The 22,649-nt window shown below is 56.0% G+C and overlaps 2 protein-coding genes and 1 long non-coding RNA gene across 9 annotated transcripts in view; 2 read left to right on the forward strand and 1 right to left on the reverse strand.

Moving 5' to 3' along the window:
- Positions 1 to 1,928: 1,928 nt before the first annotated feature.
- Positions 1,929 to 4,279, reverse strand: LOC133045983 (uncharacterized). The gene is made up of 4 exons (XR_009690384.1): positions 4,148 to 4,279; positions 4,003 to 4,058; positions 3,832 to 3,919; positions 1,929 to 1,999 (listed from the first exon to the last, which is right to left on the reverse strand). It is a non-coding gene; the product is annotated as an uncharacterized LOC133045983 (long non-coding RNA).
- On the forward strand, positions 4,274 to 13,602 carry CCDC51 (coiled-coil domain containing 51). Of its 2 annotated transcripts, none has more exons than XM_061128690.1 (4): positions 4,274 to 4,378; positions 10,534 to 10,838; positions 11,833 to 11,997; positions 12,531 to 13,598. In XM_061128690.1, exons 2-4 carry the CDS (start codon positions 10,542 to 10,544, stop codon positions 13,284 to 13,286), a joined length of 1,218 nt encoding a protein of 405 aa, XP_060984673.1. In that variant the 5' UTR covers positions 4,274 to 4,378; positions 10,534 to 10,541; the 3' UTR covers positions 13,287 to 13,598. The 2 variants fall into 2 exon arrangements, with proteins under 2 accessions (XP_060984673.1, XP_060984672.1); XM_061128689.1 differs by having other exon boundaries at positions 4,349 to 4,482; positions 12,531 to 13,602.
- A 1,777-nt stretch (positions 13,603 to 15,379) lies between these two features.
- PLXNB1 (plexin B1) overlaps positions 15,380 to 22,649 on the forward strand; it is a 30,074-nt gene continuing 22,804 nt past the window's right edge. Inside the window, exons 1-4 of one of the 6 annotated variants that reach the window (XM_061128691.1) lie at positions 15,380 to 15,500; positions 15,606 to 15,731; positions 20,167 to 20,219; positions 20,865 to 21,977. In XM_061128691.1, coding sequence (XP_060984674.1) covers positions 20,871 to 21,977 — 1,107 coding nt within the window. In that variant the 5' untranslated portion in view covers positions 15,380 to 15,500; positions 15,606 to 15,731; positions 20,167 to 20,219; positions 20,865 to 20,870. Of the gene's footprint in view, positions 15,501 to 15,594; positions 15,732 to 16,306; positions 16,405 to 16,494; positions 16,573 to 20,166; positions 20,220 to 20,864; positions 21,978 to 22,649 lie in introns of those variants that run through there. The other 5 variants (XM_061128692.1, XM_061128696.1, XM_061128693.1 and 2 more) reach the window with 5 other exon arrangements.

The following is a 22,649-nucleotide window of genomic DNA, read 5'->3' on the forward strand; positions in this document are numbered from 1 at the left end:
CAATACTGAAATGGAGGCCACACAATTGCCAGGTAGGCATTATCAATGGCAAAATAGGAAGGTAAGGTTTTAGAGAGGAGCAGGGATTCATGCTGGGCTTGAGTGGCTGACAGGATTTTACTGGCAGGCTGCAGTCCATGGGGTCACAAAGTGCCGGACACGACTGGACGACTAAGCATGGCACTGTGATGTGCAGGACATTTAGCAGGAACAAGGTGTTGGAAAGTAACAGGGGCAAGATTTTTCATCCGTGTGTGAAGCTCAATCGTGTCCGACATTTTGCAGTCCCATGGACTGTAGCCCGTTAGGCTCCTCTGTCCATGGAATTCTAACTTAACCTATGAGTATCCTATGAATGTTTGGGAGGGCAGTAAATGAAAGGTAGATAGTTGTCAGGGCCTAGAGGGTCTTCAGTACCTGGCTTTAATTTTTTTGAGGTAACTGGTAGGTTCCCTCAGATAGTCACCCAAATATTGGATGCTTATCTTAATTGCTCCAAGTCTCTGGTCTCGTAAAAACACAAGATTAGATTTTGTTAAGTGCAGACTGAGTTCCACCAAATAAAAGAGCAGTAGCTTCATCTTAGCGGCAGTGTCCTAGTTCTGGCTCTGCGAAGCGTTACTCGCAGCAGCACAGGGAGGGGTACCAGCTGGCAATCCCACAGGGAATCCCTGAAGTCCAAAGAGGACGCTGCTGGCCGTGTACCTTTCCGGGAGACAACCAAAGGGGGACGTTTCTCTTTTACGACTAGTATCAAGTACATTAGAGTTGTAATACAAGTTTCAATCTATGAAAATCTTTTCCAGTTTTGACTCAGCAAAATCTCAGGGCCCTTCTGGTAAACACATTAGTGATATTAGCATTATTCCCATAGTTGTGTCTAGATCCTAGAAGTGAAGTCTAGACTTGTGCATCTAGACTGTTTCAATACATATGCATTTAGCACATTATGGTCTCTGTCCTCCAGCAATCTACCCTTCTTGGGAGTCAAAAGTGGTAGATAATCAACAAGTGTCAGGAGAAAAAAAGGAAACAGGGTTGAGAGACAGGAGGACTAAGGAAGAGTTTCTAGTAGGTGAAAACAGTAAAGAGAAAACTTGCTTGGAATGTAGGTCTCCATGGCTCAAGATGGATCACGGGGATGAATCTAGTAGATACTAGAGGGTAGAGAGCAGCATCCAGACCCCTTAATGCCTCTCTGGTCATTGTGGGGACTTTTTTTTTTTTTTGGCTCTAAGAAGCTATAGAGGAATTCTCAGTCAAGGAGAAACAAAGTATAACTTTAAGGTTCAGAGATTACTCTAGGTTCTGAGTAAGCACTAGCTGTTGGGAAGCAAGGGTAGGGAGAGAAAGACAAATTTTGATGTGACTATAATATTCAGGTGAGGGATTTTAGGGTTAGAATGAAGATCTGGTGGCATTAGTATTAAGTATGAAGAGTCCAGATTTAATTTTGCTGATGGATTGAGTTAGGGGGGGGGGGGGGGGATAAAGAGATGGGAATCTAACAAGGATCTTTTAAAGCCCAAGTGGAAATGCAGACCTGGGTGCTTCAGAGTAAGCTTAGTCCTTACAGATTCGCTCCCCTCTTGCCTTGACAAGAGGAATTGTTCACTGGCGGATGTCCAGCTTGCACACATCAGGTTCCTTACATGAACAGATGCACAACCTTATTAAGGTGGTACAGAAATCAGGATAGAACACAGACTTAAGAACACACTTTGGCAGGACTCTGGACTGGGCTTACATAGATCTCATAGCTAAGGTAGAAATGGCTGCGAAGATCTAAAGACAAGATGAGCCAAGTGTTTTTTTTACAAAAGTTTATTCTTAAATGTACAATAGGTTCCAAGACAACACATCATTCTAGCTATAGGCGGCAACAGATATCATGGCAGGGAATCCAGGTGTTTAAACAGGAATGGAACTAAGGGTCATCACTGCCTCAGGCGCAAGGGAACAGCTTACTTTTTGCCAGATTTCTTAATTCCACCAGTGGCTGCAAAAGGGAAAAAAAAGTCTCAACCAATGAAAAACACAATCTCTATGGTTGAAGCCTCAGGGGCCTACCATGGATCCTATTAAATAATAAGGACCAGCTCTTGTACTGGGCATTTTTGTGACACAAGCATGCACAGGGCTTTACCAGTTACTTCCGGGCAAAAATGAATAAGGTGGTGAATGAGAATAAAGACAGAGCACAAGTAATGGCTGTGCACTGATCTGAATCAGTGTTGGGGATTTCAGACTGGCTCACTTACTCCGCATCCCCTCAACCCACTTTACAGATAACAAAGTCTCAGTGTTAGATACTGTTCAAAGTTATAAACTGGTATGCAACAAAGCCAAGATTCCAACCTGGGAGGCGTGACTTCCTAAGTCCATATTGTTACCTGTCATACACCACACTACCATATATATTATGATCCTGGGATGTGATTTACTCAATACCTTTATTTTACCCAATTTACAAGTAACACACGGTAGGTAATTTAACAAACAGTTATAGAATTAAGCATACCTAATATAGGAATGAAAATCCAATGGGCTGTGACAAAATAAACTTTTTTTTTCCAAAATAAACTTTAAATGTGCATGCTGCTCGTGTCTAGTCCTGTCACACTCTGCGACCCCATGGACTGCAGCCCGACAGTTTCCTCTGTCCATGGGATTTTCCAGGCAAGAATACTGGAGTGGGTTGCCATTTCCTACTCCAGGGGATATTCCTGGCCTAAGGATTGAATTCTCCTCTCCTTCATCTCCTGTATTGGTAAGAGGATTCTTTACCACTGGGCCATCTAGGGAACCCCAATGATCCTGTAGGGTATAGACAACTGCTGAGAAAACAATCCCTATTTTGATGAGTGTAAACAGGATTTAAAAAGCATAACATACAACGACTGATGAGTTTTGAAAAATATTTTGATATGTAATCAACTCCTCTTACACAAAGGGAGAAGAGACAGAATGGTAGAGAATTAAGTTTAAAAACACACCAACAAAATGCCAACCCACTCCAGTGTTCTTGCCTGGAGAATCCCAGGGACGGGGGAGCCTGGTGGGCTGCCGTCTATGGGGTCGCACAGAGTCGGACACGACTGAAGCGACTTAGCAGTAGCAGCTAACAGACACGGAGTTTCTCTTTGGGAAAAGTTTCTCAATATTTATTCTTTCTTATTCATACTATTGTATGAATATGCCACATTTTATTTATTCTTCAGTTGATGGACATTTGGGTTTTTCCCACTTTTTATGGCGAATGCTGCTCTTGATGCACAAGTCTCTGTGTGGATGTATGTGGTTTCATTATCTCCTTGTGTGTTTGTACTTCCTTTTTTTGATTTAAATAAATTTAAAAGTATACTGTCCTAAAAAACACACCAACAGCACGCCAAGAAGCCTGGACTTTATCCATTAGCCTAGGCGCATCCAGCAGTGAAAACTCAGGGTGCAAAAGTATTTGCTAGACTTTTAATTATATGAGTAGTCAAGAAATGTTATAAGCAACAAAGTAGTAATGAAGTACGGATTTGGAGCAAGAAACTGTAGAGAATATCTGGAAACTCAACTACACTAACTTGTGTGAGATATATTTCTGTATTTCCATTTCTGCCACTTCCCTAAGCAAGAGAAGCCCATACTGGGTCTGGCTCTCAGCCCGTCCCGCTGCTGCGAATCCAAGCCTGGCTAGGACCATCCACCGCAGTGGACAGGAGCAGAGACCTTGCAGCTTATCCACGAGGCAGGACACTGACCTGCTCTGCTCGGGACCGTATCCAGACTGATGCTCACGCGTTTGTCCGGTTTGATGTCTACCCCGCCCTCACTTACCCAGGGGGCCTTTCCCCGCGGCCTTTGCTTTTAGCTCCTCGAGTTTCTTCTGCTCCTCCTTCTGCTTCTGCTTGAATGCCTTATCTTCCTAGGGAGAGGGCAAAGCGGGTTCACTGCAAGCGGATTACCCAGTCCCTCCGCGCCCGCCCACGCCTCTGCGCCCGCCCTCACCTCGTCCATCTCCTTGGCTTGCTTCTTGGGCTGCTTCAGGGGCTTCTTCTTGCCACCTGCGTGAGACACGAGCCCGCTCAGCCTGCCCCCCGCCGGCTCTCGACCCTCTGCGCCCTGACCCACTCCATCGTCCCTGCATACTTACCTTCGCGGCCCGACATGGCGCCTGCCGCCCCTTCCCCAGACCCTGCCACCGGAAGCGGAGCTCCCCGTTCCAGCCCCCTGCGCCTATACCTCCACGCGAGCTCGCTGATTGGCTCCTGACGCGGAAGTTGAGCTCCTGCCGGAAGCGGTCCTCCGGGAGGCGGGCCCTAAAGGGTCGGCGATCAACTGAGTGGCGGGCGCTCCTTGGGGGTTGCGGCGCAAAGCGCGTCAGGTACTGGGGCCGGGGCATGTCCTTCCCGGGGAGAGTCCGGAAGCCGCGAGGGATGCTTAAGTTGCAAGCGCTAAGCCTGGAAAAGCACAGGGAAAGCACTGCAGGTAGAGGGATGGGCTTGTGCAAAGGCCTTGAAGCTCGGTGCATCTCTGGAACCTAGGAAAGCACAGTGGAGTGAGATGTGAGGGAAGTAGGTGGGGGGTGGGGGCGGCTAGATCACCGGTTCTAGAGCTTTGGAGGCTCCCAGAAGGAGGTTTTTTTTTTTTTTCCCCCTTTTTATTTGTTTTTTCAGTGGGTTTTGTCATACATTGATATGTAGGAGTTTTATAATATAGCTCGGAGTGCGACATTTTGCAAATTCTGTTTATTCATCCAGTACTTTTTTTTGTTGAGCGTGTAGCAGACGCAGGTAGTACTTTAGGCACTTAAGCTGCATTAATGAACAAAACAGTGCCTGCCCTGGCAGAGCTGCCATTCTGTTGAGTAAGACAGACTATCGGTGAATACGTGAAATGCAAAGCACGGATCCTGTGATAGTTGTCTGGGGAAAAATAAAACAGAGTGGGTAAGGCGTCCTGGAGTGGGAGTGCACGGCTGTGACATTTGAGCAGGACTTGAAAAAAGAGAAGAGAGCAAGCGCGCAGATAGCGACCAGGAGGCGTCAGGGTCCTGAGGTGGGAATAGCTTACTGTGTAGGAGCAGCGTCAGAAAGCCTGGAATTATATGGGAACTTTGTGAAGTGAAAGATGTGTCAGCTAAGCTTAATGTGGTAGACATCTAGCTATCTGTACATTTGTCACGTCATCACATTGTATATCTTAAATTTATGTGATGGTGTATGTCAGTTTTATCTCACAAAAACTGGGAGAAAAGGTCCACGTAACTGGAACAGAGTGGGGAAAGGGAGACTGATTGGAGATGAGGTGAGAGGACAGAATGATGAGGGCCAGGAGGTGGATGCCATGTAGGCCTTGGAAAGGATTTTGGCTTTTACCTTGAGAGAAAGGGGGAAACCACTGCAGGACTTGAGCAGAGAGAGAGATGGTCTGACCTGTGTTTTGAAAGGACCGCTGCCTGCTCTGACAGTAGGGGCCAGAGTAGAAGCACAGACATCTGTCAGAGGCTCTTAGGATAACCCAGGCAAAAGACGTTGGCCTTTGGGACTAGGGCTTCCCTTGTGGCTCAGCTGGTAAAGAATCCACCTGCAATGCGGGAGACCTGGGTTCGATCCCTGGTTGGGAAGATCCCCTGGAGAAGGGAAAGGCTACCCACTCCAGTATTCTGGCCTGGAGAATTCCATGGACTGTATAGTCCATGGGGTCGCAAAGAGTTGGGCATGACTGAGCAACTTTCACTTGGGCACTTGGGGGGGGGGCAGGGGCATGAGGAAGAGGGAATCTGAATTTAGTTTCGGAGGTGGAGGTGACATTTGCTAACGGACTGGCTGTGAGGAGGGAGAGAAAGCAAAGTGAGGGATGACGTGAGAGTTTGAGCCTGAATGGGACTTGGAGTTTCCATCGCTGAGCTGTGGTAAAGGCAGCATTGGGAGAGGAAGAGTCCCGTCAGCCTTCCTAGCAGAGACCTGGATTGAGCAGTTTGGTAAATGAGCCTGGGATTCAGAAGAGAGATGTGGACTGGAGAGGCCTGAATACAGTTTGCTTGTATGTTTTTTTTTAATTTATTTTTGGCCACACCATGTAGCTTTTTGGATTGATGTTCCCCAGCCAGGGATTGAACACAGGCCCTGACAGTGAAAGCTTCCAAGTCCTAAGCACTGGTCTAACAGGGAGTTCTGTGTTTTTTTTGGCTGTGCTGGATCTTCCTTGCTGCATGGGCTTTTCTCTGTTGAGGCGAGTGGGGGCTACTCTCTAGTTGCAGTGTGCGGGCTCTAGTGCCAGCGGGTTTGTCGGTTTCAGTAGTTGTGGCTCCGGGGCTCTAGAGCACTGGCTTAGTAGTTGTGGTGTGTAGGCCTACTTGCGCCTCGGGATCTTCCCGGACTAGGGATCGAACTTGTGTCTCCTGCATCGGCAGGCGGATTCCTCACCACTGAGCCACCAGGAAAGCCCTGTTTGTTTTCCAGTGACAGCTTTATTGAGATATGATTTACATAACCCTATACTTCTGGCTTCCCTGGTGGCTCAGTGGTAAAGAATCTGCCTGCAGTGCAGGAGCCGCAGGCTTGATCCTGAGGTTGGGAAGATCTCCTGGAGAAGGGCATGGTAACCCACTCCAGTATTCTTGACTAGAGAATCTCATGGACAGAGGAGCCTGGCAGGCTACAGTCCATGGGGTCACAAAGAGTCGAACAGGACCGAAGTGACTCAGCAGGCATGCAGCCGTACAATTCACCTACCTAATGCGTACAGTTCAGTGGTTTTAGTGTATTTACAGTCTTGCGCAACCATCCCTACAATCATAGAATATTTTTGTAGCTGGTTTTTCAAGTCACAAGACTGGATGAAAGAGGAGACTGAGGACAGAGCCCTGGGGCACCATGTGGAGAGGTTGTGGAAATGAGTGGGGACTGGAAGCCAAGAAGAGAAGGTGGTTTAAGAAGAAGGAAGCTATCATAAGGCACAGGGCAAGTGAGATGAGGAGGAAACTGATCATTGGTTTTAGGCACGTGGGAATGACCGGAACAAGAGCAGTTCCACTGGCCTGGTGGGAGTGAAGGCCAGATCAGAGAGGGGGTTAAGTGAGAACAAGAGAAGAGGACCTGCAGAGAGCTGGTGCAGGTGCTCTGTTAGGGAGTAAAGAGGAGCAGAGAAGTGGGGCAGTTGCTGGGGTGGGGTGGGGTGGTCACATCAATTCCCAAGCCGAGCCGTGTCTGAGGAGGGGAGAGGATATGGGACCTGGAGCACGGCATGGCCTTCCCTAAGCAGGAAGTTTTCATCCTGAAGAGTAAGAGAAGGTGGGGATGAGACAGACACGGGCAGGTGCGAAGATGCGGTAGGAGTTTATGGACTTTCTCTTCCAATTTTAAAACATTTTCTGGGTGAGCAATGAAACCAACCACCAGCTGCAGGTGAGCATGAGGTGCTGGTGATGGAGGTTTGAGGAGAGGGCAGTTGGTAGGAGACAGTCGTCTGGATGGAGCAGGAGAATGGATTTGGAGAGGCAAGGTTCTGAACCTGACCCAGACCCTGCTTGCTTTGGCCTCTGTCTGCCTGTCCAGCTTTCCCCACTCTCTTCTCTACTGCTTTCCGATTTTAGATGACGTCAAGCCCTGTTCCACTTTTTCTCTCTGCCAGGAATGTCTTCCCTTTGCTGGTCGAGGGGCCTATGAGACATCTCAGTGGGGAGGAGCTGGGAGACAGGGGCGGGGGTGGTGGTGGGAGGCTGAGAGGAGGCCTGGCGTCGGGGAACCACTTGGGAGTCATTGGTGCGTTCCCTCCTGAAGCCGCGTCCCTGCTCTCTCCAGGGTTCTGTTCTGGTGAGGGGCGAGGCACACAGGAAGAAGGCAACGTGTGTGTCTGATGGAGAAAACGAAGGAGTCTGATGGTGGCGAAGGAGGGAGTTGTCAGGAAAGGCCTTATCAAGAGGTGATGTTTGAGCAGATGTAGGCGTGAAGGGGCTGGACTGGTGGAGGAGAAGTGGTCCAGGCAGAGGAAGTGGCGGGGAACAGACCCTGGGGCGGGATCACGTTCAGTGTGGTGGGGTTCTTACAGTGATGGAGAGAAGAAAGGGGATCGGGCTGAGAGGACCGGGCCTTGTTGGCCATTGGCAGGACTGGCATTCACGCCAGCTGACTGGGGAACTCTCAGGGTTTTTACCCGAGGGGTGTGATCTGACTTACAAGTTAACAGAGCCTCCCCTGTGAAGTCAGCTGTGAGGGGCAGGGGAGGAAGCCAAGACCGCGTAGGAGGCTGGAGCTGTCTTCTCTGCCCGGGATGAGTGACCTTCCTGGGATCCAGGAATGTGCTGCTGATAGAAGAGGAGCCAGGAGGGGAGGTTGAGAAGGTTGGAGGGATCTGAGGAGGTGGGGTGGTGATTTCAGATTGAGAAGGTGCTGAAAGCTGCAGAGGTGCTGGAGGAGAAATCTGAGTAGCAGCTGCTGGATGCAACAAGGGGGAGGTTCTGCAGGCTTTCAGGAGAGCAGGCTTGTTGGTCAGGCGGGATCAAGAGAGAAGAGGGCTAGGAAGTAGCGACAGCCAGTGTGGCAGTGGCCAGGTCCACAAGGCTGCACGCTTTGTTTTGATGGGGGCGCACCTGCAGGAATGTTGTGAGCCACAGTTTGTGAGCAGTGAGCACTGGCCTTGAGGCCCTGGAGGCTTGCCCGACCCCTGGGGCATGGATGGCCTGTGCTCCCTGGGGCATTTGGGGTTCGGGTGCAGCACCAGCTTGGAGCCACTGTCATAGGGATGTTCCCTTTCTGTGGCTCTCAGCTCGGGCTTTTGCCAGGACGCATGCCCCGACCCAACCAACTGTGTTTCCAAGAGGCTCTGAGCTTCTCTATGGCACTGTGGGGAGGGGGGCCCCGGTGTGGGAGGCTGAGATCACCTTACATCCGGAAGCACTTTTCTCTGTAATCGGAGCTCTCCTAGTCTGTCTTCCTGTCCCCTGCTCCCTCTGCTTTCCTCTCTCTGGTCCGGTCCTTTGGCTCCCAGGTGTCACTCAGACAGCCACAGTCAGTACTTGGGGGCAGGGTGCTCTGGGGGCAGGGTTTGCTGAGAGCGAGGGTCCCCTGGCTCTCTCTTCTGGGTCCTCAGCATCATTCCTGCACTAGGGCCCAGGCCAGGCCTGCCTGGCTGATGGGAGACTCCTTGTGCCGTTCAGGTACCAGACGAGTAGGCGTTGTGGGGGGCCCAAACATCAGAGCAAGGCTGAAAAGGGAAAGATTAAAGAAACCTAACCTGTTGGGCAGTTCCCGGGGTTGGGGAGGAGGAAGAAAGCTTATGGAAAGTGAGACATGTGAGACTGGGAGTTGGTCACCTGGAATGTCTGGGCTTGGAAGGCAGAAGGAGGGTTTGCTGGGAACCTCAGAAGAGCTGTCTGTCCTCTATGAAGCAATCCGAGCGGTTTGGTTTTGCTTTGTTTTTACCCCAGAATTGTCTCTTGAGGGGGGACATGAATGACCTGTGCCCTAGAACAGAAATGAAACTGCTTCCCTGTTTGGAGACAGCCCTCAGGGAGTTCGGGAAGCTGGTTTTGATAGTCATTTACAGAAATCTTTCCCCAAATCCCCTCAGTTGATTCCACAGTTTCACTCGCAGTCTTTGTGAATCCTTGCGGGGCTTTGTTAGCATGGACACAACACAGGTTTCAGAATTTTCTGTGAGGGACTTCCCTGGTGGTCCAGTGGCTAAGACCTCGCTTTCCAATGCACAGGGTGCAGGTTGGATTCCTGGTCCGGAGCTGAGATGCCACATACCTCATGGCCAAAAAAGCAAAACAGAAAACAGAAGCAATATTGTAACAAATTCAGTAGGCCAAAAAACCAAAGCATAAGGAATATTGTCACAAATTCAATAAAGACTTTAAAATGGCCCACGTCAGGAAAAAAAAAAAAGAATCTTTGAGGTTATCCGAAAACTGGCCACCAGTCTTCTCCTGCAGACCTGGGGATGCAGGCAGGTGGGTGGATGGGAGGGTCTGGCTCGTGGCATCCTGGAGGGAGATGGGAGGCTTGGGTTCCTAAGTATATTCTTCCCTGACATGCTCCATCGTCCAGGAGAGCACCTGGCAAATCCTGACCCTAGTGGCTGTCCTCTCCGGGCCCAACGGTTTGGACTTAAAAAAATATATATATATATATTTATTTATTTTGGCCACCCTGGGTCTCTGTTGCTTTGTGCAGGCTTTTTCTAGTTGCAGAGAGCCAGGGCTACTCTTTGCTGCAGTTTGGGGGCTTCTCATTGCAGTGGCTCCTCTTGATGCAGAGCACAGGCTCTAGTCTCACGGGCTTCAGTATTTGCTGCACATGTGTACATGTACTTGTGTGGCACATGGGCTTAGTTGCTCCACGGCATGTGGAATCTTCCCCAATCAGGGATCGAACGCGTGTCTTCTGCATTGGCAGTTGGATTCTTAGCCACCGCGCCACCACCCAGGAAGTCCCCAGTTTGGACTTTTTAATGGAGAGTCTTCAGTTCAGAACTGTCCCTCGGGCATGAGACCCAACTTGAGCCCTGCCTTTGTCTGGCCTCTCCCCACAGATCTCCGGATGACAGGGCGCAGCCGTGTGTTGGCCATGCGGCACGTCGGGGGTGTGTCTCCCGTACTGGTGCGGAGGGACCTCTTTCTGGCCAGGACTCTCTGCAGCCACGGCCCCAGCCAGCCCAGAGAGAAGAGGCCCGAGGAGGTGGCCCTGGGGCTGTACCACCGCCTCACCGCACTAGGAGCAGCCCTGGGCCACAGCATTCGGCAGCGGGCGTCCTCCACGGCCAAGACTTGGTGGGACAGATATGAAGAGTTTGTGGGACTCAATGAGGTTCGAGAGGCCCAGGGAAACGTCACCGAGGTGAGGACGGGAGCTGGGGTTTGGCCCTGCCCTCTGACCCAGGCAGTGTGGCCTGGAGGCTACTGCCAAATAAATGACCAGCCACAGCCACGTCCAGATTGGTCTGTCCTTGAACACATACCACTAGGAGGGGGAGCTGAGTTGTTTCTCACGTTACGGCCGGGTTTGATACTACCAGGGTGAAGGGCCCCCTGTTCCCCATTGAAACAAATTGCTGTGTATGCTGTGTACCAGGGGGTTCTGGGCCATTAACATCTTGGGCCAGCAAACACTTCCTTCGTTGACTGTTTTGGGGGTTGGTGGTGAGAGTTGCCTGGAGGGTTACAAGGTCCTCAGAGTCCTGACTGTGATTAAAGCATCCCTCGTGAAGGTGGAGGCCCTGGGAATTAATCAGACTGTGAGGTGGGGAGAACTGCCTCTGGTTGTCCAATCCTCTGTGGCAGGGGAATCGCGTTCCGCCACCTCTGGCATCATAGACTCAATGGACATGAGTTTGAGCAAACTCTAGAAGATAGTGAAGAATAGGGAAGCCTGGCATGCTGCAGTCCATGGGGTCGCAAAGAGTCAGACACGACTGAGCGACTGAACAACAATCTTGTTTCCCACCCTGGCACAGACCACTGTAGTGGGGTGGGAAGAACCTGGGGTTCAGCCGGAGGTATTGAGGTGCAGTGCTGTCTCTCCCCTCGGAGGCCATGACTTTGGCTGAGCCAGGGTTTCTCAGCCTGTTGACTGGAGGCCTGGCGATGCCTGTCACGGCGTTTGGTGATGTTGGGAGGTGTAGCTAAGGTAACACCCAGGAAGCCAATTAAAGGCCCGGGGCTGCACCCTGAGGACCACTGGGTGAACCAGGATTGTGTGTCCGAGGGACTCTCTTTCCAGCCTCTGCACTGACATCCCCTCCTGACTTCTTCTCAGCCGCGTCTGGTTGGGAGTGGAGAGGACCCTGTTGTGGGCGTGGAGAAAGGGGCGGTGACTTCTGTTCTCACTGCAGGCAGAAAAAGTGTTCATGGTGGCTCGAGGGCTTGTCCGGGAGGCTCGCGAGGACTTGGAAGGTCAGCAGACCAAGCTGAAGGAGGTGAGGGACCGCCTGGACCGCATCTCCAGAGACGATAACCAGTACCTGGAGCTGGCCACTCTGGAGCACAGGATGCTGCAGGTAGCTCCTTCCTCGCCTGGACGGGGACCCTGGGCTGCAGAGTGTGGAGGGGCGAGGTGGGTGCTCTGATGGGTCTGGGGGTCAGAGACCTGGTGAGGAGGTAAACCAGAAGACCCTGGGGAGAGACTGGGCTCCAGGGCTCCAGTGCCTTCCACCCTGTCCACTCCTGGAAAACTGGGACCAGCGGTCTAGTATACTCTGGGCCCCAGATTATTGGGAGGGAGCACCATGGAGAGGGCCTCCCGGAGAGCGCCAGACACTTCCCTTCTGATCGACACAGTCTGGAGACCCCCTTGCATGTCCGGTCAGACCCACGACTGCCCGGGGAGGATAGCACCGCTCACCCGGACCATCCCCAGTTCCTTTGCTCCCCCCACCCGTCCAGACTTAATGCTGCCCTCACTCACCCAGCGTGTTTATGGAGCATGTAATCTGTGCCAGGCCTGAAGCCAAGCTCCAGGGATGTGGTCATGGGACTTCCGCTGGAGGCTGCTGGGCCAGGTCGCTGCTACTTGACAGCTTTGCTTCCGCAGGAGGAGAAGAGGCTTCGTATGACCTACCTGCGTGCAGAAGACTCTGAGCGAGAGAAGTTCTCCCTCTTCTCTGCAGCTGTGCGGGAAAGCCATGAGAAGGAGCGCACTCGGGCGGAGAGGACCAAGAACTGGTCACTCATTGGGTCAGTCCTGGGGGCCTTGATTGGTGTGGCTGGATCCACCTACGTGAACCGCGTGCGGCTCCAGGAGTTGAAGGCTTTGCTCCTGGAGGCCCAGAAGGGGCCTGTGAGCCTCCAGGAAGCCATCCGCGAACAGGCATCCAGCTACTCCCTCCAGCAGAGGGATCTCCGTGACCTCGTGGCAGACCTGAAGGGCCTGGTGCAAGCTGGGACCGCGCAGAGCTCTTTGTCCCAGGCAGGTTCTTCCCCAACCCGAGACAGAGACACAGATGTCCTTTCAGCTGCCTTGAGAGAGCAGCTCAGCCATTCTAGGCAGGTCCGTTCACGTCTAGAGGGTTTACGAGAGCAGCTTGATGGCCTGGAAAAGACCATGAGCCAAGTGGCTGGGGTGGTTCAGCTCGCAAAGGCTGCAGCACACCCGGGCCTGGTGGAGTCTGCAGACGGGGCTCTGCCTGCTTCCCTGCTGGAACAGGGGAGTGTGATCATGGCGCTGTCGGACACGGAGCAGAGGCTGGAAGCCCAGGTCAATAGGAACACTGTCTATGGCACGCTGGTCACCTGTGCGACGTTTGTGGCCATCCTGCCTGTACTTTATATGCTGTTCAGGGCCAGCTAGCCCCCTGGACCCTCCTCCAGAGGGAGGGGGTATGGATGTGGATTTAGTTAGAGAATGAAGCAATGAAGTGAACTTCCGGGGGTGTACTCGGCCTGAGTCTGACCTCACCGGCAGACATCCTTTGCTTTTTAGGCAACACTAATTGACGTTAACTAGCAAATATTTGTGCTCACGTCTTTCAATTTTGTCTTATTAAAAGTCTTTCATTTTGTCTTATTTAAAGTAGTGTATGTGAGACTGAGTTTTGTCCATTGAACATTCAGATTTGGAACTCGAGGATTGGGCCTGAAAGTAAGATAATAATCACCCCCCTTACAGTTCCTCTCTCATCTCTTGATCTGGCCCTTGGTTCGAGACCATTTTGGATACACTGGCCCCCTCACCCCCCACCCCAGGCCTTGATTTTCATTTCGGATTTCCGGGCCTGTCCTCCACTTGTCCAACCCACCTGTGTCAGATGGCTCATGATTTCCAGTGAATAAAACTTGGCTTGCCGCCAGTCACTGGTGACCATGGTCACGGCCTGTCTTTTGAATCACTTTCTCTGCCATGTTGGAGAGAACTTCCTGGTTCTAACACTGGAGGACTGATCAGAGGAGAGCAGGGAACAGGGATTGGGGGAATGGTTGGTAAATACTGCTGGGGACAGAATTACAGGGATTTGGTGACCAATCTGGTTCCCTGCTGCAGCGCCACTTAGGCGGGGTGTCATCTCACACACAGCCTAGGGATGGCCTCTCCACCCCTGGGCAGAGCTCAGCCCATCAGCAGTGTGAGCGGTGAGGCAGTGATGGGGAGGGACCTCCCAGAGGTGGGAGGTACAGCTCGGGGGGCACAGAGGCGTACTGAACCGAGAACCCTTGACCTCTTCCTTCTCAGTGGAGAACAGCAGCCTTTGACCTCCTGGGCCGAATGGCCATGGGTGGCCTTGTGTGTCCTTGAGTAAACAGGAGCAGCGAGGAGGCGCTCTGCTCGCACGGTGAGTCTGAAGAACCCGCCCTCCTTTCAGGATGCAATGAGGTGGGTCAGCAGGTTGAGCAGAGCTGACGCACAGCAGAGGCCTGTGGAAGCAGAAATGCTTCCATGAGATCCTGCCCTTCTTGGGAGCCTGTGCTCAGCCCTGGCCAGTGGCCCCATGGGTGCAGTGAACCTCTGATCGTCTGGTCACTCCATCTGTGGCCTTGTTTTCTTTTTGTAATGATTCCTTCGGAGGGCGTGGGATAAAATGACCTCTGCACTTGGGATGTTCATCCTCCTCGTGGGGTAGGAGACACCCTATCTGTCTATAGATGAGGGGTGTTGTGGGGTTTGGAAATCCTAGGTCCTAAACCTAGGTAGGTGAGGTGGGTCCTAAGGGGTGTGCACTTGAGTGAATGGGTCTGGGGAGGGGAGGATTCCAGGCACATGGAAGGGCCACCCAATACCCCCACAAGCTGCACAGGAAGGCGAGGCAAGGTGGCTGAGGGCCTTGGGGCACACCAGTTTGACTGAGGTGGTGATGGGTGTGGAGCACAACGTTAGAGAATGGAGTGGGTGACCCAGAAGGCCAGATAGCACCTGGGGTCTGTGATGTCCAGAGACGAGGGAACTGGGGAAAGGGTGTCATTCTGGTGCAGACAGGGTGCTGAATCCTGGACCCAGATGTTGGAAGAGAGGTTGGAGGTCCGGGGAGCAAGCCGAGGAGCTGGGGAGGGACAACTCGGAAGGCAGAGCCAGGTATGTGAGAGTGAAGGCACACTCGTGGGCGGCAGGTGGGGAGAGGGTGCCTGACGTTTAGCTCTTTCCACAGCAGCCAGTGTGGATGATGTAAACCTGATTGAGGCTCCCGTCAAGCCTGCAGAGGCCCTGGGAGCTTTCAGGGTGTGTGACAAATTTTGCCTCCCAGGCGGCTGTCCCAGTGGCTGAGAGCGAAAACCCACCGGAAGTCCTAAGAGGATGTTCTAAGTGCTGGCTCCTGAGTTTGCAGGGAGCCAAGCCTGAAGGGCCCTGCAGAGGGCACACCTGGGCCTCAGGAGAGAACCCAGGTGTGCCTCTGGAAAGGTGACGTATTTACAGGTGAGGGAGTCTAGACTTGCCCACGGCACCTCAGCTTGGGGCGGGTCCAGGTACAGGTTTGGGAGGAAAGGGAGGAAATGCGCCCTAGCTTGTGCAAGTTTGCAGCGGTGGGCCCTCCTCTCCCAGCGCGGCTAGGTGTGGCATCACCTCCACTTGGCGGTGAGCAAACAAGCATGTGTGTTTGGGGGGCAGGGGTCAGGTTTCTTGGCTCAGTGATGGCTCAAACCCAGGCCCAACCCCAAAGCCGGCGCTCTTCCCGCACAGCCAGAGGTGGGGGCCGGAAGGAGAGCCTGGCCGCTTGAGAGTCCCGGGAGTAGGACCGGTGGGCAGAAACCAGGCGCCCCGGAGTTCAGGTAAAGAAAGTTGGAGCAGGATGACCACAGGAGCCAGGTACTGGACAGGTTAAGAGGGAGCTCGGGGGCCCCGGAGAGCGGGGGTGGTGGCTGGCGGTGGTTGGTGGGGCAGGTGACGGGCGTGGGTCCCACCGGGCGCTGGCATGCAGGCAGGCGGAGGCCCGGGCGAAGCACCGCCACACGTCGGGGTGCAGAGCGGGACCCCCACCCCCCAGCCCCCGCCGTCCGGCCCCTCCCGTGCCGGAGGGCTCCCAATTCGGCTCCAGCGCGGCGCGCAGGTGAGGCCCGGCGGGGACTGGGCGGGGTGGGGCAGCCGGTCCCGCGGCTCGGCTCTGCGCGCTCCTCCCGCCGCCATCCACGTTGCCTTGGCAACCGCCGGGGTGCAGCCAGCCTTCTCCCTCCCCTCCCCCCGCCATCCGCCCCCCTAGCGAGCGAGGGGTCGAGTCCCCCGCCCTCGGCAAGTGCAGAGCCGGGAGGGCTGGAATGCGGGGTCCCGGGCGGCTCGGGGCCGCGCGCCCGGCTCTCCCGGCTGCTTCCGGCCTGGCCTGGGCGGCGGGCGGGGGGAGGGCGGCCCGGCGGGCGCGGAGGGGGGGGGAAGGAGCGGAGCCGGGCCCGGCCGACGCAGCTTTGTCTCCTTTGTTCCCGGCGGTGGCAGCGCCGCGGCGGGCGGGCCGGGCGGCGGGCGCAGTTTTCCGCCCCTGGGTCTCCGGGTAACAGCTGCGGCTCCGCCAGACCCACCTCCGGAGGGTGGCGGGGCGGGGGGCGGTGGGGGCGGTAGGCAGCCGGGGACGCGGGGAGGCCGCCGCGCGCGCAGATCCCGAACCCGGAGCGGCCGGCGCCCGCCTAGGCGCGCTCGTCCCGCGGGGCCCGGCCGGGTGGTGAGTGCGGGCCCGGGGCCTGGGCGGTGGGGCCGGGGCGACGCGTCCCCGGGGTGGACGGGCCTGGAACCGCGATGCCGCCGGGCCGAGGCGGCCCGGGGTGAGTGGTGGGCGGCTTCGATCCGGAGAGTTGGGACCACACTTCTCCGCGCGAAGGGAAACTCTGGCGGCTCCGCCTGTAACGCGATTGGGAGACAGAGGAGGTGGAGCCGCTCCTCCGCGCCCCCTCCTCGCCACCGCCGCCTTAGCCGGGACCGGCCGGCCTCTTCCCCGCCCTCCCAGGACCACTGGGGGGGTCCTTGCCCTGGTCAGGGAGGAGGGAGGAGGGTCGGGGAAGAGCAACGGGGAGGTCCAGGCTTCCCCTCCGCAGTAACAGCCCTTCCAGGCGGTACTCGGCGCGACTGACAAAAGGCAGACTGGGATTCCCCCTGCCACGCACCCCCAGAGGGGGAGCCCCCCACCCCGCACCCAGACGGTGGGTGATTGATGAGCGCTCGCTGAGTCCTCACTGGTAAATGGTGGCCCCCACCCCGCCCCTACCCCGGCTCAACACGGACAACAGGGCAGGCACTCTGCACTCTGATGCTGTCAATGAATAACTTCTGGGAGCACCCTGGGAGCCCAGCGAGAGGGCTAAAGGAAAGGCCGATTTTGCACCAATCCCGGCGACTCCGGTGAAAAGGGCTGGGATATGAACACTCTCCCAGTTTCAAGGGCTGAGTTTATATGCCCTTTTGGTTGGCGAGGACAGCCCCAGGTCCAGGAGGCTGTGCTTGTTCTTTGCAGGCAGAAGTTAGGCAGCCTTGGGCCCTGCTGAATCGGTCCAGAGATGGGGGCCCAGAAGAGCTAGGCTTTGACTCTAGCTGGAGCTTGAGATGTGGGGGGAAGGGGGGGAAGAGATCTTAGTTGTATAAGTTGGGGACTGAAGGCCGAGCTCCAAAGCAGCCTTTTCAGTCTGCTCTGGCCTAGTCGTTAATAAAAGTGGGGCTGACAACTGTGTCCTTCGAGAAGCTGAGTGGCTTGGAGTGGGTTGTGGGCTCCGTATCTCCCCTGCTGGCTGAGTTTTCTTGGCTGTAAAATGATGGTTCTTTTCAACATTCAAGGAGCACCTGCTCAATGCTGTCTGTTCTGCTTACCGGGGCCTCTGAATTAGAAGTCACATTCTCTGCCTTTAAGGAATTGCAGGAGTAGGAGAGTGAAACAGGGAGAAAAGTGGCCTTGGTTGGTGCCTTGCATGCCAGGCACACACCATATCATGTTGAATGATCAGAGCAGTCCTGCCTCCCATTCTCCAGATGGGAAATCTGAGGCTTAGAGAATCCAAGGCAGAGCTGCAATGTACACCAGGGTGGTGGCTGGGGATGCCCGCCGACCACACGTGGTGGGCTTCTCAGGAGCCTGGGGGACAGCGAGGCCTTTGATGGGAGGTGATGGTTGGGCACCTCATGTAATAGGGAGTGAGCATGGAGGAGTGTGATGAGCAGTTCTGCCTGGCAGGAATGAAGAGCATGTGTGGGGGAGCCCTGGCAAGGATTGCACAGGAGAGCGTGTGGACGGAAGGGCTTGACCTTTATCCTCCGGGCCTTGGCGGGGGGGGGGGGGGGGGGGGGGCGGTGCCTCCAAAGACACTGGAGAGAGGGACAGCCTCAGATTCTGCTTGAAGTTCCCCTGAGATGGGGAGAGGTGCACCCGAGGGGCCGGAGGCTGCTCTGTGGCCGAGGTGAAGTGAAATATGTGGCCGATAAGGAGAAAAATGTCACCGCCCTTCTTTTCTTCCCACCCATGGTATGTGGGGAAGGGCGAGGGTGGCTCGGCCCCGTGGCAGTGATTGAAGAAGGCTGACACTTTTCCCAGCTGGGGTCAGCCTCCAGCCTGCGATGTGACTTTGTCAGAAGCTGTTTGGGTCCTGCCCATCGGCTTCCTGTGGGCCACTCGACCCAGTTGTGATTTTACATGTAGGGAGTGCCTTGGTGGCTGCCCCTTGAGGGCTGGAGAACTCTGGCACAAAGTCAGCGCTGAGCAAATGTTTGTAAGCGAATGGTGGGGCAGACCCTCTGCCCAAGGCACGTCCCTGGGCGGGAGGCGATGGGAGGGACCGAGCAGTAGCTGAGTGTAGCAGCCGGCCTTTGCCCATCCTCAGGCAGACCCCGTCTTCCCGGGGGAAGAAACTTTCCCCACCATGCCTTGGAAACAAGGTGGGGGGCGCCTGGGAAGCCTGGCCTTGCCATAGTCCTGGGCTTCTCACCGGGTTCATGACTCTCCCTGCCGCCCCCCTCCCCCTGCCCCCTCGGTGGCAAACAGTGGCTGCCTTGTTCCCGGTCCCATAGAGCTGCCCTGTTCTCTGCACACTAAAAATGGAAACCCCCAAGCTATTTTGGGAGCAGTGCCCAGCCGGGCTGTGGCCACAGCTCCTCGCTGGACCTTCCTCTAAGCCTTACGCCCAGCCCTGCTCCCTCTGGGCCACCCTCAGGAGCACCCCGCTGGGGGGGCCTCGGCTGGGAGGAGCCAGCCTGGACCCTGGGAAGCTTTCGGAGGAGCACCAGCAGACTGGCAGCTGGGTGGCAGGAGGGGCCGGGCCATGTGGCCTGGACACAAACAAGCAGGAATAGCGTCTCACAGCTTGCCGGTCCCCAGCGCTTTACCCACCCTGGTGCTCCAGGCTGGAGACCAGCCAGGTTTTAGCAAGGTGGTGTCATGGTTTCCTGGTCTCCCCAGGCTTCAGATGGAGCCTGCAGGGAGGGGGATTGTGAGGAGAGCAGGCCCTTAAGGTCTGGGAAGGTTCAGGGGATGTGAGGTACACGTCTGGTGACTTCCTCTAGGACCACCCCCCTGCCCCCTCCACCTCCCACTCTGCTCTGACCTGCAGGAGAGGAAATAGCAAGAGATGATGTCCTGGCTTCCAGAGCCCTCGAGGACTTAGGGCTCGAACCAGGGAAGTGTGTGTGAGTCTGCCTGTGTGGGGTCTGGATGTGGGTGGTGGTGTGTATGTCTTGGGTGGGTGGGTAAGTGTGTCTTTGTGGGGTGTGCTTCCGGGTGTGTGTCTCTGGCTTGTATGTACAGGCGGTGTGTGCATGCATCTAGGTGTGTGCTCGCGCCCATGTCTTTGGGTGTTGGTGTGGGCATGCAGGGTGGGTGGTGTGTATGCTTCTTGGTGTGTGGGAGCATGAGTGTGCTTATGTGCTGGTGGCAGCCTGGGGCGAGGCTCGGCCCGAGCCTGTGGTCAGGGCATGTACCTGGGTGCCCTGAGAGGGCAGAGTTTGGGCAGAGGGCAAGAATGGGAGATGCTGAGGGCGGGCTGTAGGGGGGGACAGGACCAAAGTGGGGGCCGGACTGGGCCCTGCCAGCCACGCAGCTTCTCCTTAGCTGCCCTTTCCCAGGCCCCGAGGATGCCTGGTTCCGCTGCCCTCCCCCTCCCATGGGCTCCGAGGAGGCGTCCCCTGTGGAATGTGTTTGGTGGCCGAGGGCCAGGCTGGGCCCAGCTCCACTGGCAGACTGGGCAGCGGGGAGGGGTACCTTTGTGCTGGCTCCGTGGTGGGGGGCCCACGTGCCTGCCGCCCAGCCCACAGCTCTATGCTCTGCTCTCTTCCCGGCTAGGTGACTTGCACTCGGGGCATGCCGTTGTCTCCTGATCCAGCTGGCCCTGCCAGGTGAGCCTGGCCTCTCACCCAGGTGTGGGACTCCCACCTCTACTGGGGGCTCTCCAAGCTGGGGTCTAGCCGTTTAGGCCCTGTCCATGGCAGCCTTGACCCCCTCATCTCTCTGGTCTGTTGGTTCTCTGCTTATCACCCTTCTGGATTCCTGAAATCACCCAATTCTTGCCCTGCTGTAACATGCAGGTGGCCCATGGGATCTCACCCTCTCATTTCCTGCCCAGGAAACTGACATCCATGCAGAGGGGCTTTCTGGGTCCCTTCTTCCTATCCCCTGGCTCTCCTGCCCCTTCCAGGCCCTGGTCCCCAGGAGCAGGATGTTTCCCGCATCTCTGCCTCTCTAGCTCCTCATCCTTGGACCCTGTGTTGACAATGGGCAGGCTAGGTGAGGGGTGGGGGTTGCCGGTCTCCTGAGAGAGTGATATAGAGAACGGGCAATGTTGACGTTTCCAGGACAGCGTCTGCTGAGCCCTTGCTAGTGTGTGGTCCTGCGGTCCTCGTAACCGCGGTGCCGTCTCAGCCTGGTCCTCGCTGGGTTGGGAGGGGCATCTTGGCAGTGGCACAGCCCTCTTTCTCACTAGTGGTCCCACGGTGCTCAGGCGGCCGCCCGAGCCCTGCTCAAGCTCTCTGTCTCCCTGCCAGGTGACCATGCCTGCCCTTGGCCTAGCTCTCCTCCAGGCGCTCTGGGCCGGGTGGGTCCTCGCCCTCCAGCCCCCACCACCGACGGCTTTCACCCCCAACGGTACGCGTCTGCAGCACCTGGCTCGAGACCCCACCTCAGGCACCCTCTACCTCGGAGCCACCAACTTCTTGTTCCAGCTGAGCCCCGAACTGCAGCTGGAGGCCAACGTGTCCACTGGCCCGGTGCTGGACAGCAGGGACTGCCTGCCCCCTGTGATGCCAGATGAGTGCCCCCAGGCGCAGCCCACCAGCAACCTGAACCAGCTGCTCCTGGTGAGCCCGGGCGCCCTGGTGGTGTGTGGCAGCGTGCACCAGGGGGTCTGTGAGCAGCGGCGCCTGGGGCAGCTCGGGCAGCTGCTGCTGCGGCCAGAGCGGCCAGGGGACACCCAGTATGTGGCCGCCAACGACCCCACCGTCAGCACGGTGGGACTGGTGGCCCAGGGCCCATCTGGGGAGCCCCTCCTCTTTGTGGGGCGAGGCTACACCAGCCGAGGCGTGGGGGGCGGCATCCCGCCCATCACCACCCGGGCCTTACAGCCCCCGGACCCCCAGGCCGCCTTCTCTTACGAGGAGACGGCCAAGCTCGCAGTGGGCCGCCTCTCGGAGTACAGCCATCACTTCGTGAGCGCCTTCGCGCGCGGGGCCAGCGCCTACTTCCTGTTCCTTCGGCGGGACCTGCAGGCTCAGTCGCGAGCCTTCCGCGCCTACGTGTCCCGCGTGTGCCTCCGGGATCAGCACTACTACTCCTACGTGGAGCTGCCCCTGGCCTGTCAGGGGGGCCGCTACGGGCTCATCCAGGCTGCGGCCGTGGCCGTGTCCGCGGAGGTGGCCCAGGGCGAGGTGCTCTTCGTGGCCTTCTCCTCGGCCGCTCCCCCGACCGTGGGCCGACCCCCATTGGCAGCTGCTGGGACAACTGGCGCATCAGCACTCTGCGCCTTTCCCCTGGATGAGGTGGATCACCTTGCTAATCGCACCCGTGACGCCTGCTACACCCGGGAGGGCCGTGCGGAGGATGGGGCTGAGGTGGCCTACATTGAGTATGACGTCAACTCCGACTGTGCTCAGCTGCCCGTGGTAAGTCCTGGCGCTGGCCAGCCCTTCCCTGTCTCTGAGGCCACTGGGCAGGCATGTACTGGTCAGGTCGGTGGATGTTAAGTGATTCCTTTGTGTCTGGGCGATGGAGGGGTACCTTACGGTAAGAGTGGCATTCAGGGGGGACAGAGACCAACTGTGCAGGGCTGTGCTTGGACCTGACACCGAAGGGATGGCATTTGTGTAGGTGGACTAAAAGTGTGTTTGAGGGTAAGGGTATGGGGCAGGGACCCAGAATGTGGCGAGGTTGGACTCTATTGTTTAAAGTTTCTTGAGAGAGAGAGGCAAGTGAGGTTCAGACTTGTTGAGACTTGTTTGACTCTCGTCTCAGGATGGGTGAACACTTCCCAGATGGTGTTAGTGGTAAAGAATCTGCCTGCCAGTGCAGGAGACATAAGAGATGCAGGTTCAATCCTTGGGTGGGGAAGATGTCCTAGAGGAGGTATGGCAACCCACTCCAGTATTCTTGCCTGGGAAGTCCCATGGACAGAGGAGCCTGGTGGACTACAGTCCATGGGGTTGCAAAGAGACAGACCTGACCGAAGCGACTTAGCACGCATGCAGGTTGGATGAAAAGGGTAGAAGCTGCATATAGGGAGACTGACTCAGTGAGAGGGGGGAGGGGACCCAGGTTAGTGGACGTGGAGAGAGGGA

This window comes from Dama dama, chromosome 24 (assembly GCF_033118175.1).
Source record: "Dama dama isolate Ldn47 chromosome 24, ASM3311817v1, whole genome shotgun sequence".
Classification (NCBI taxonomy): Eukaryota; Metazoa; Chordata; class Mammalia; order Artiodactyla; family Cervidae; genus Dama; species Dama dama.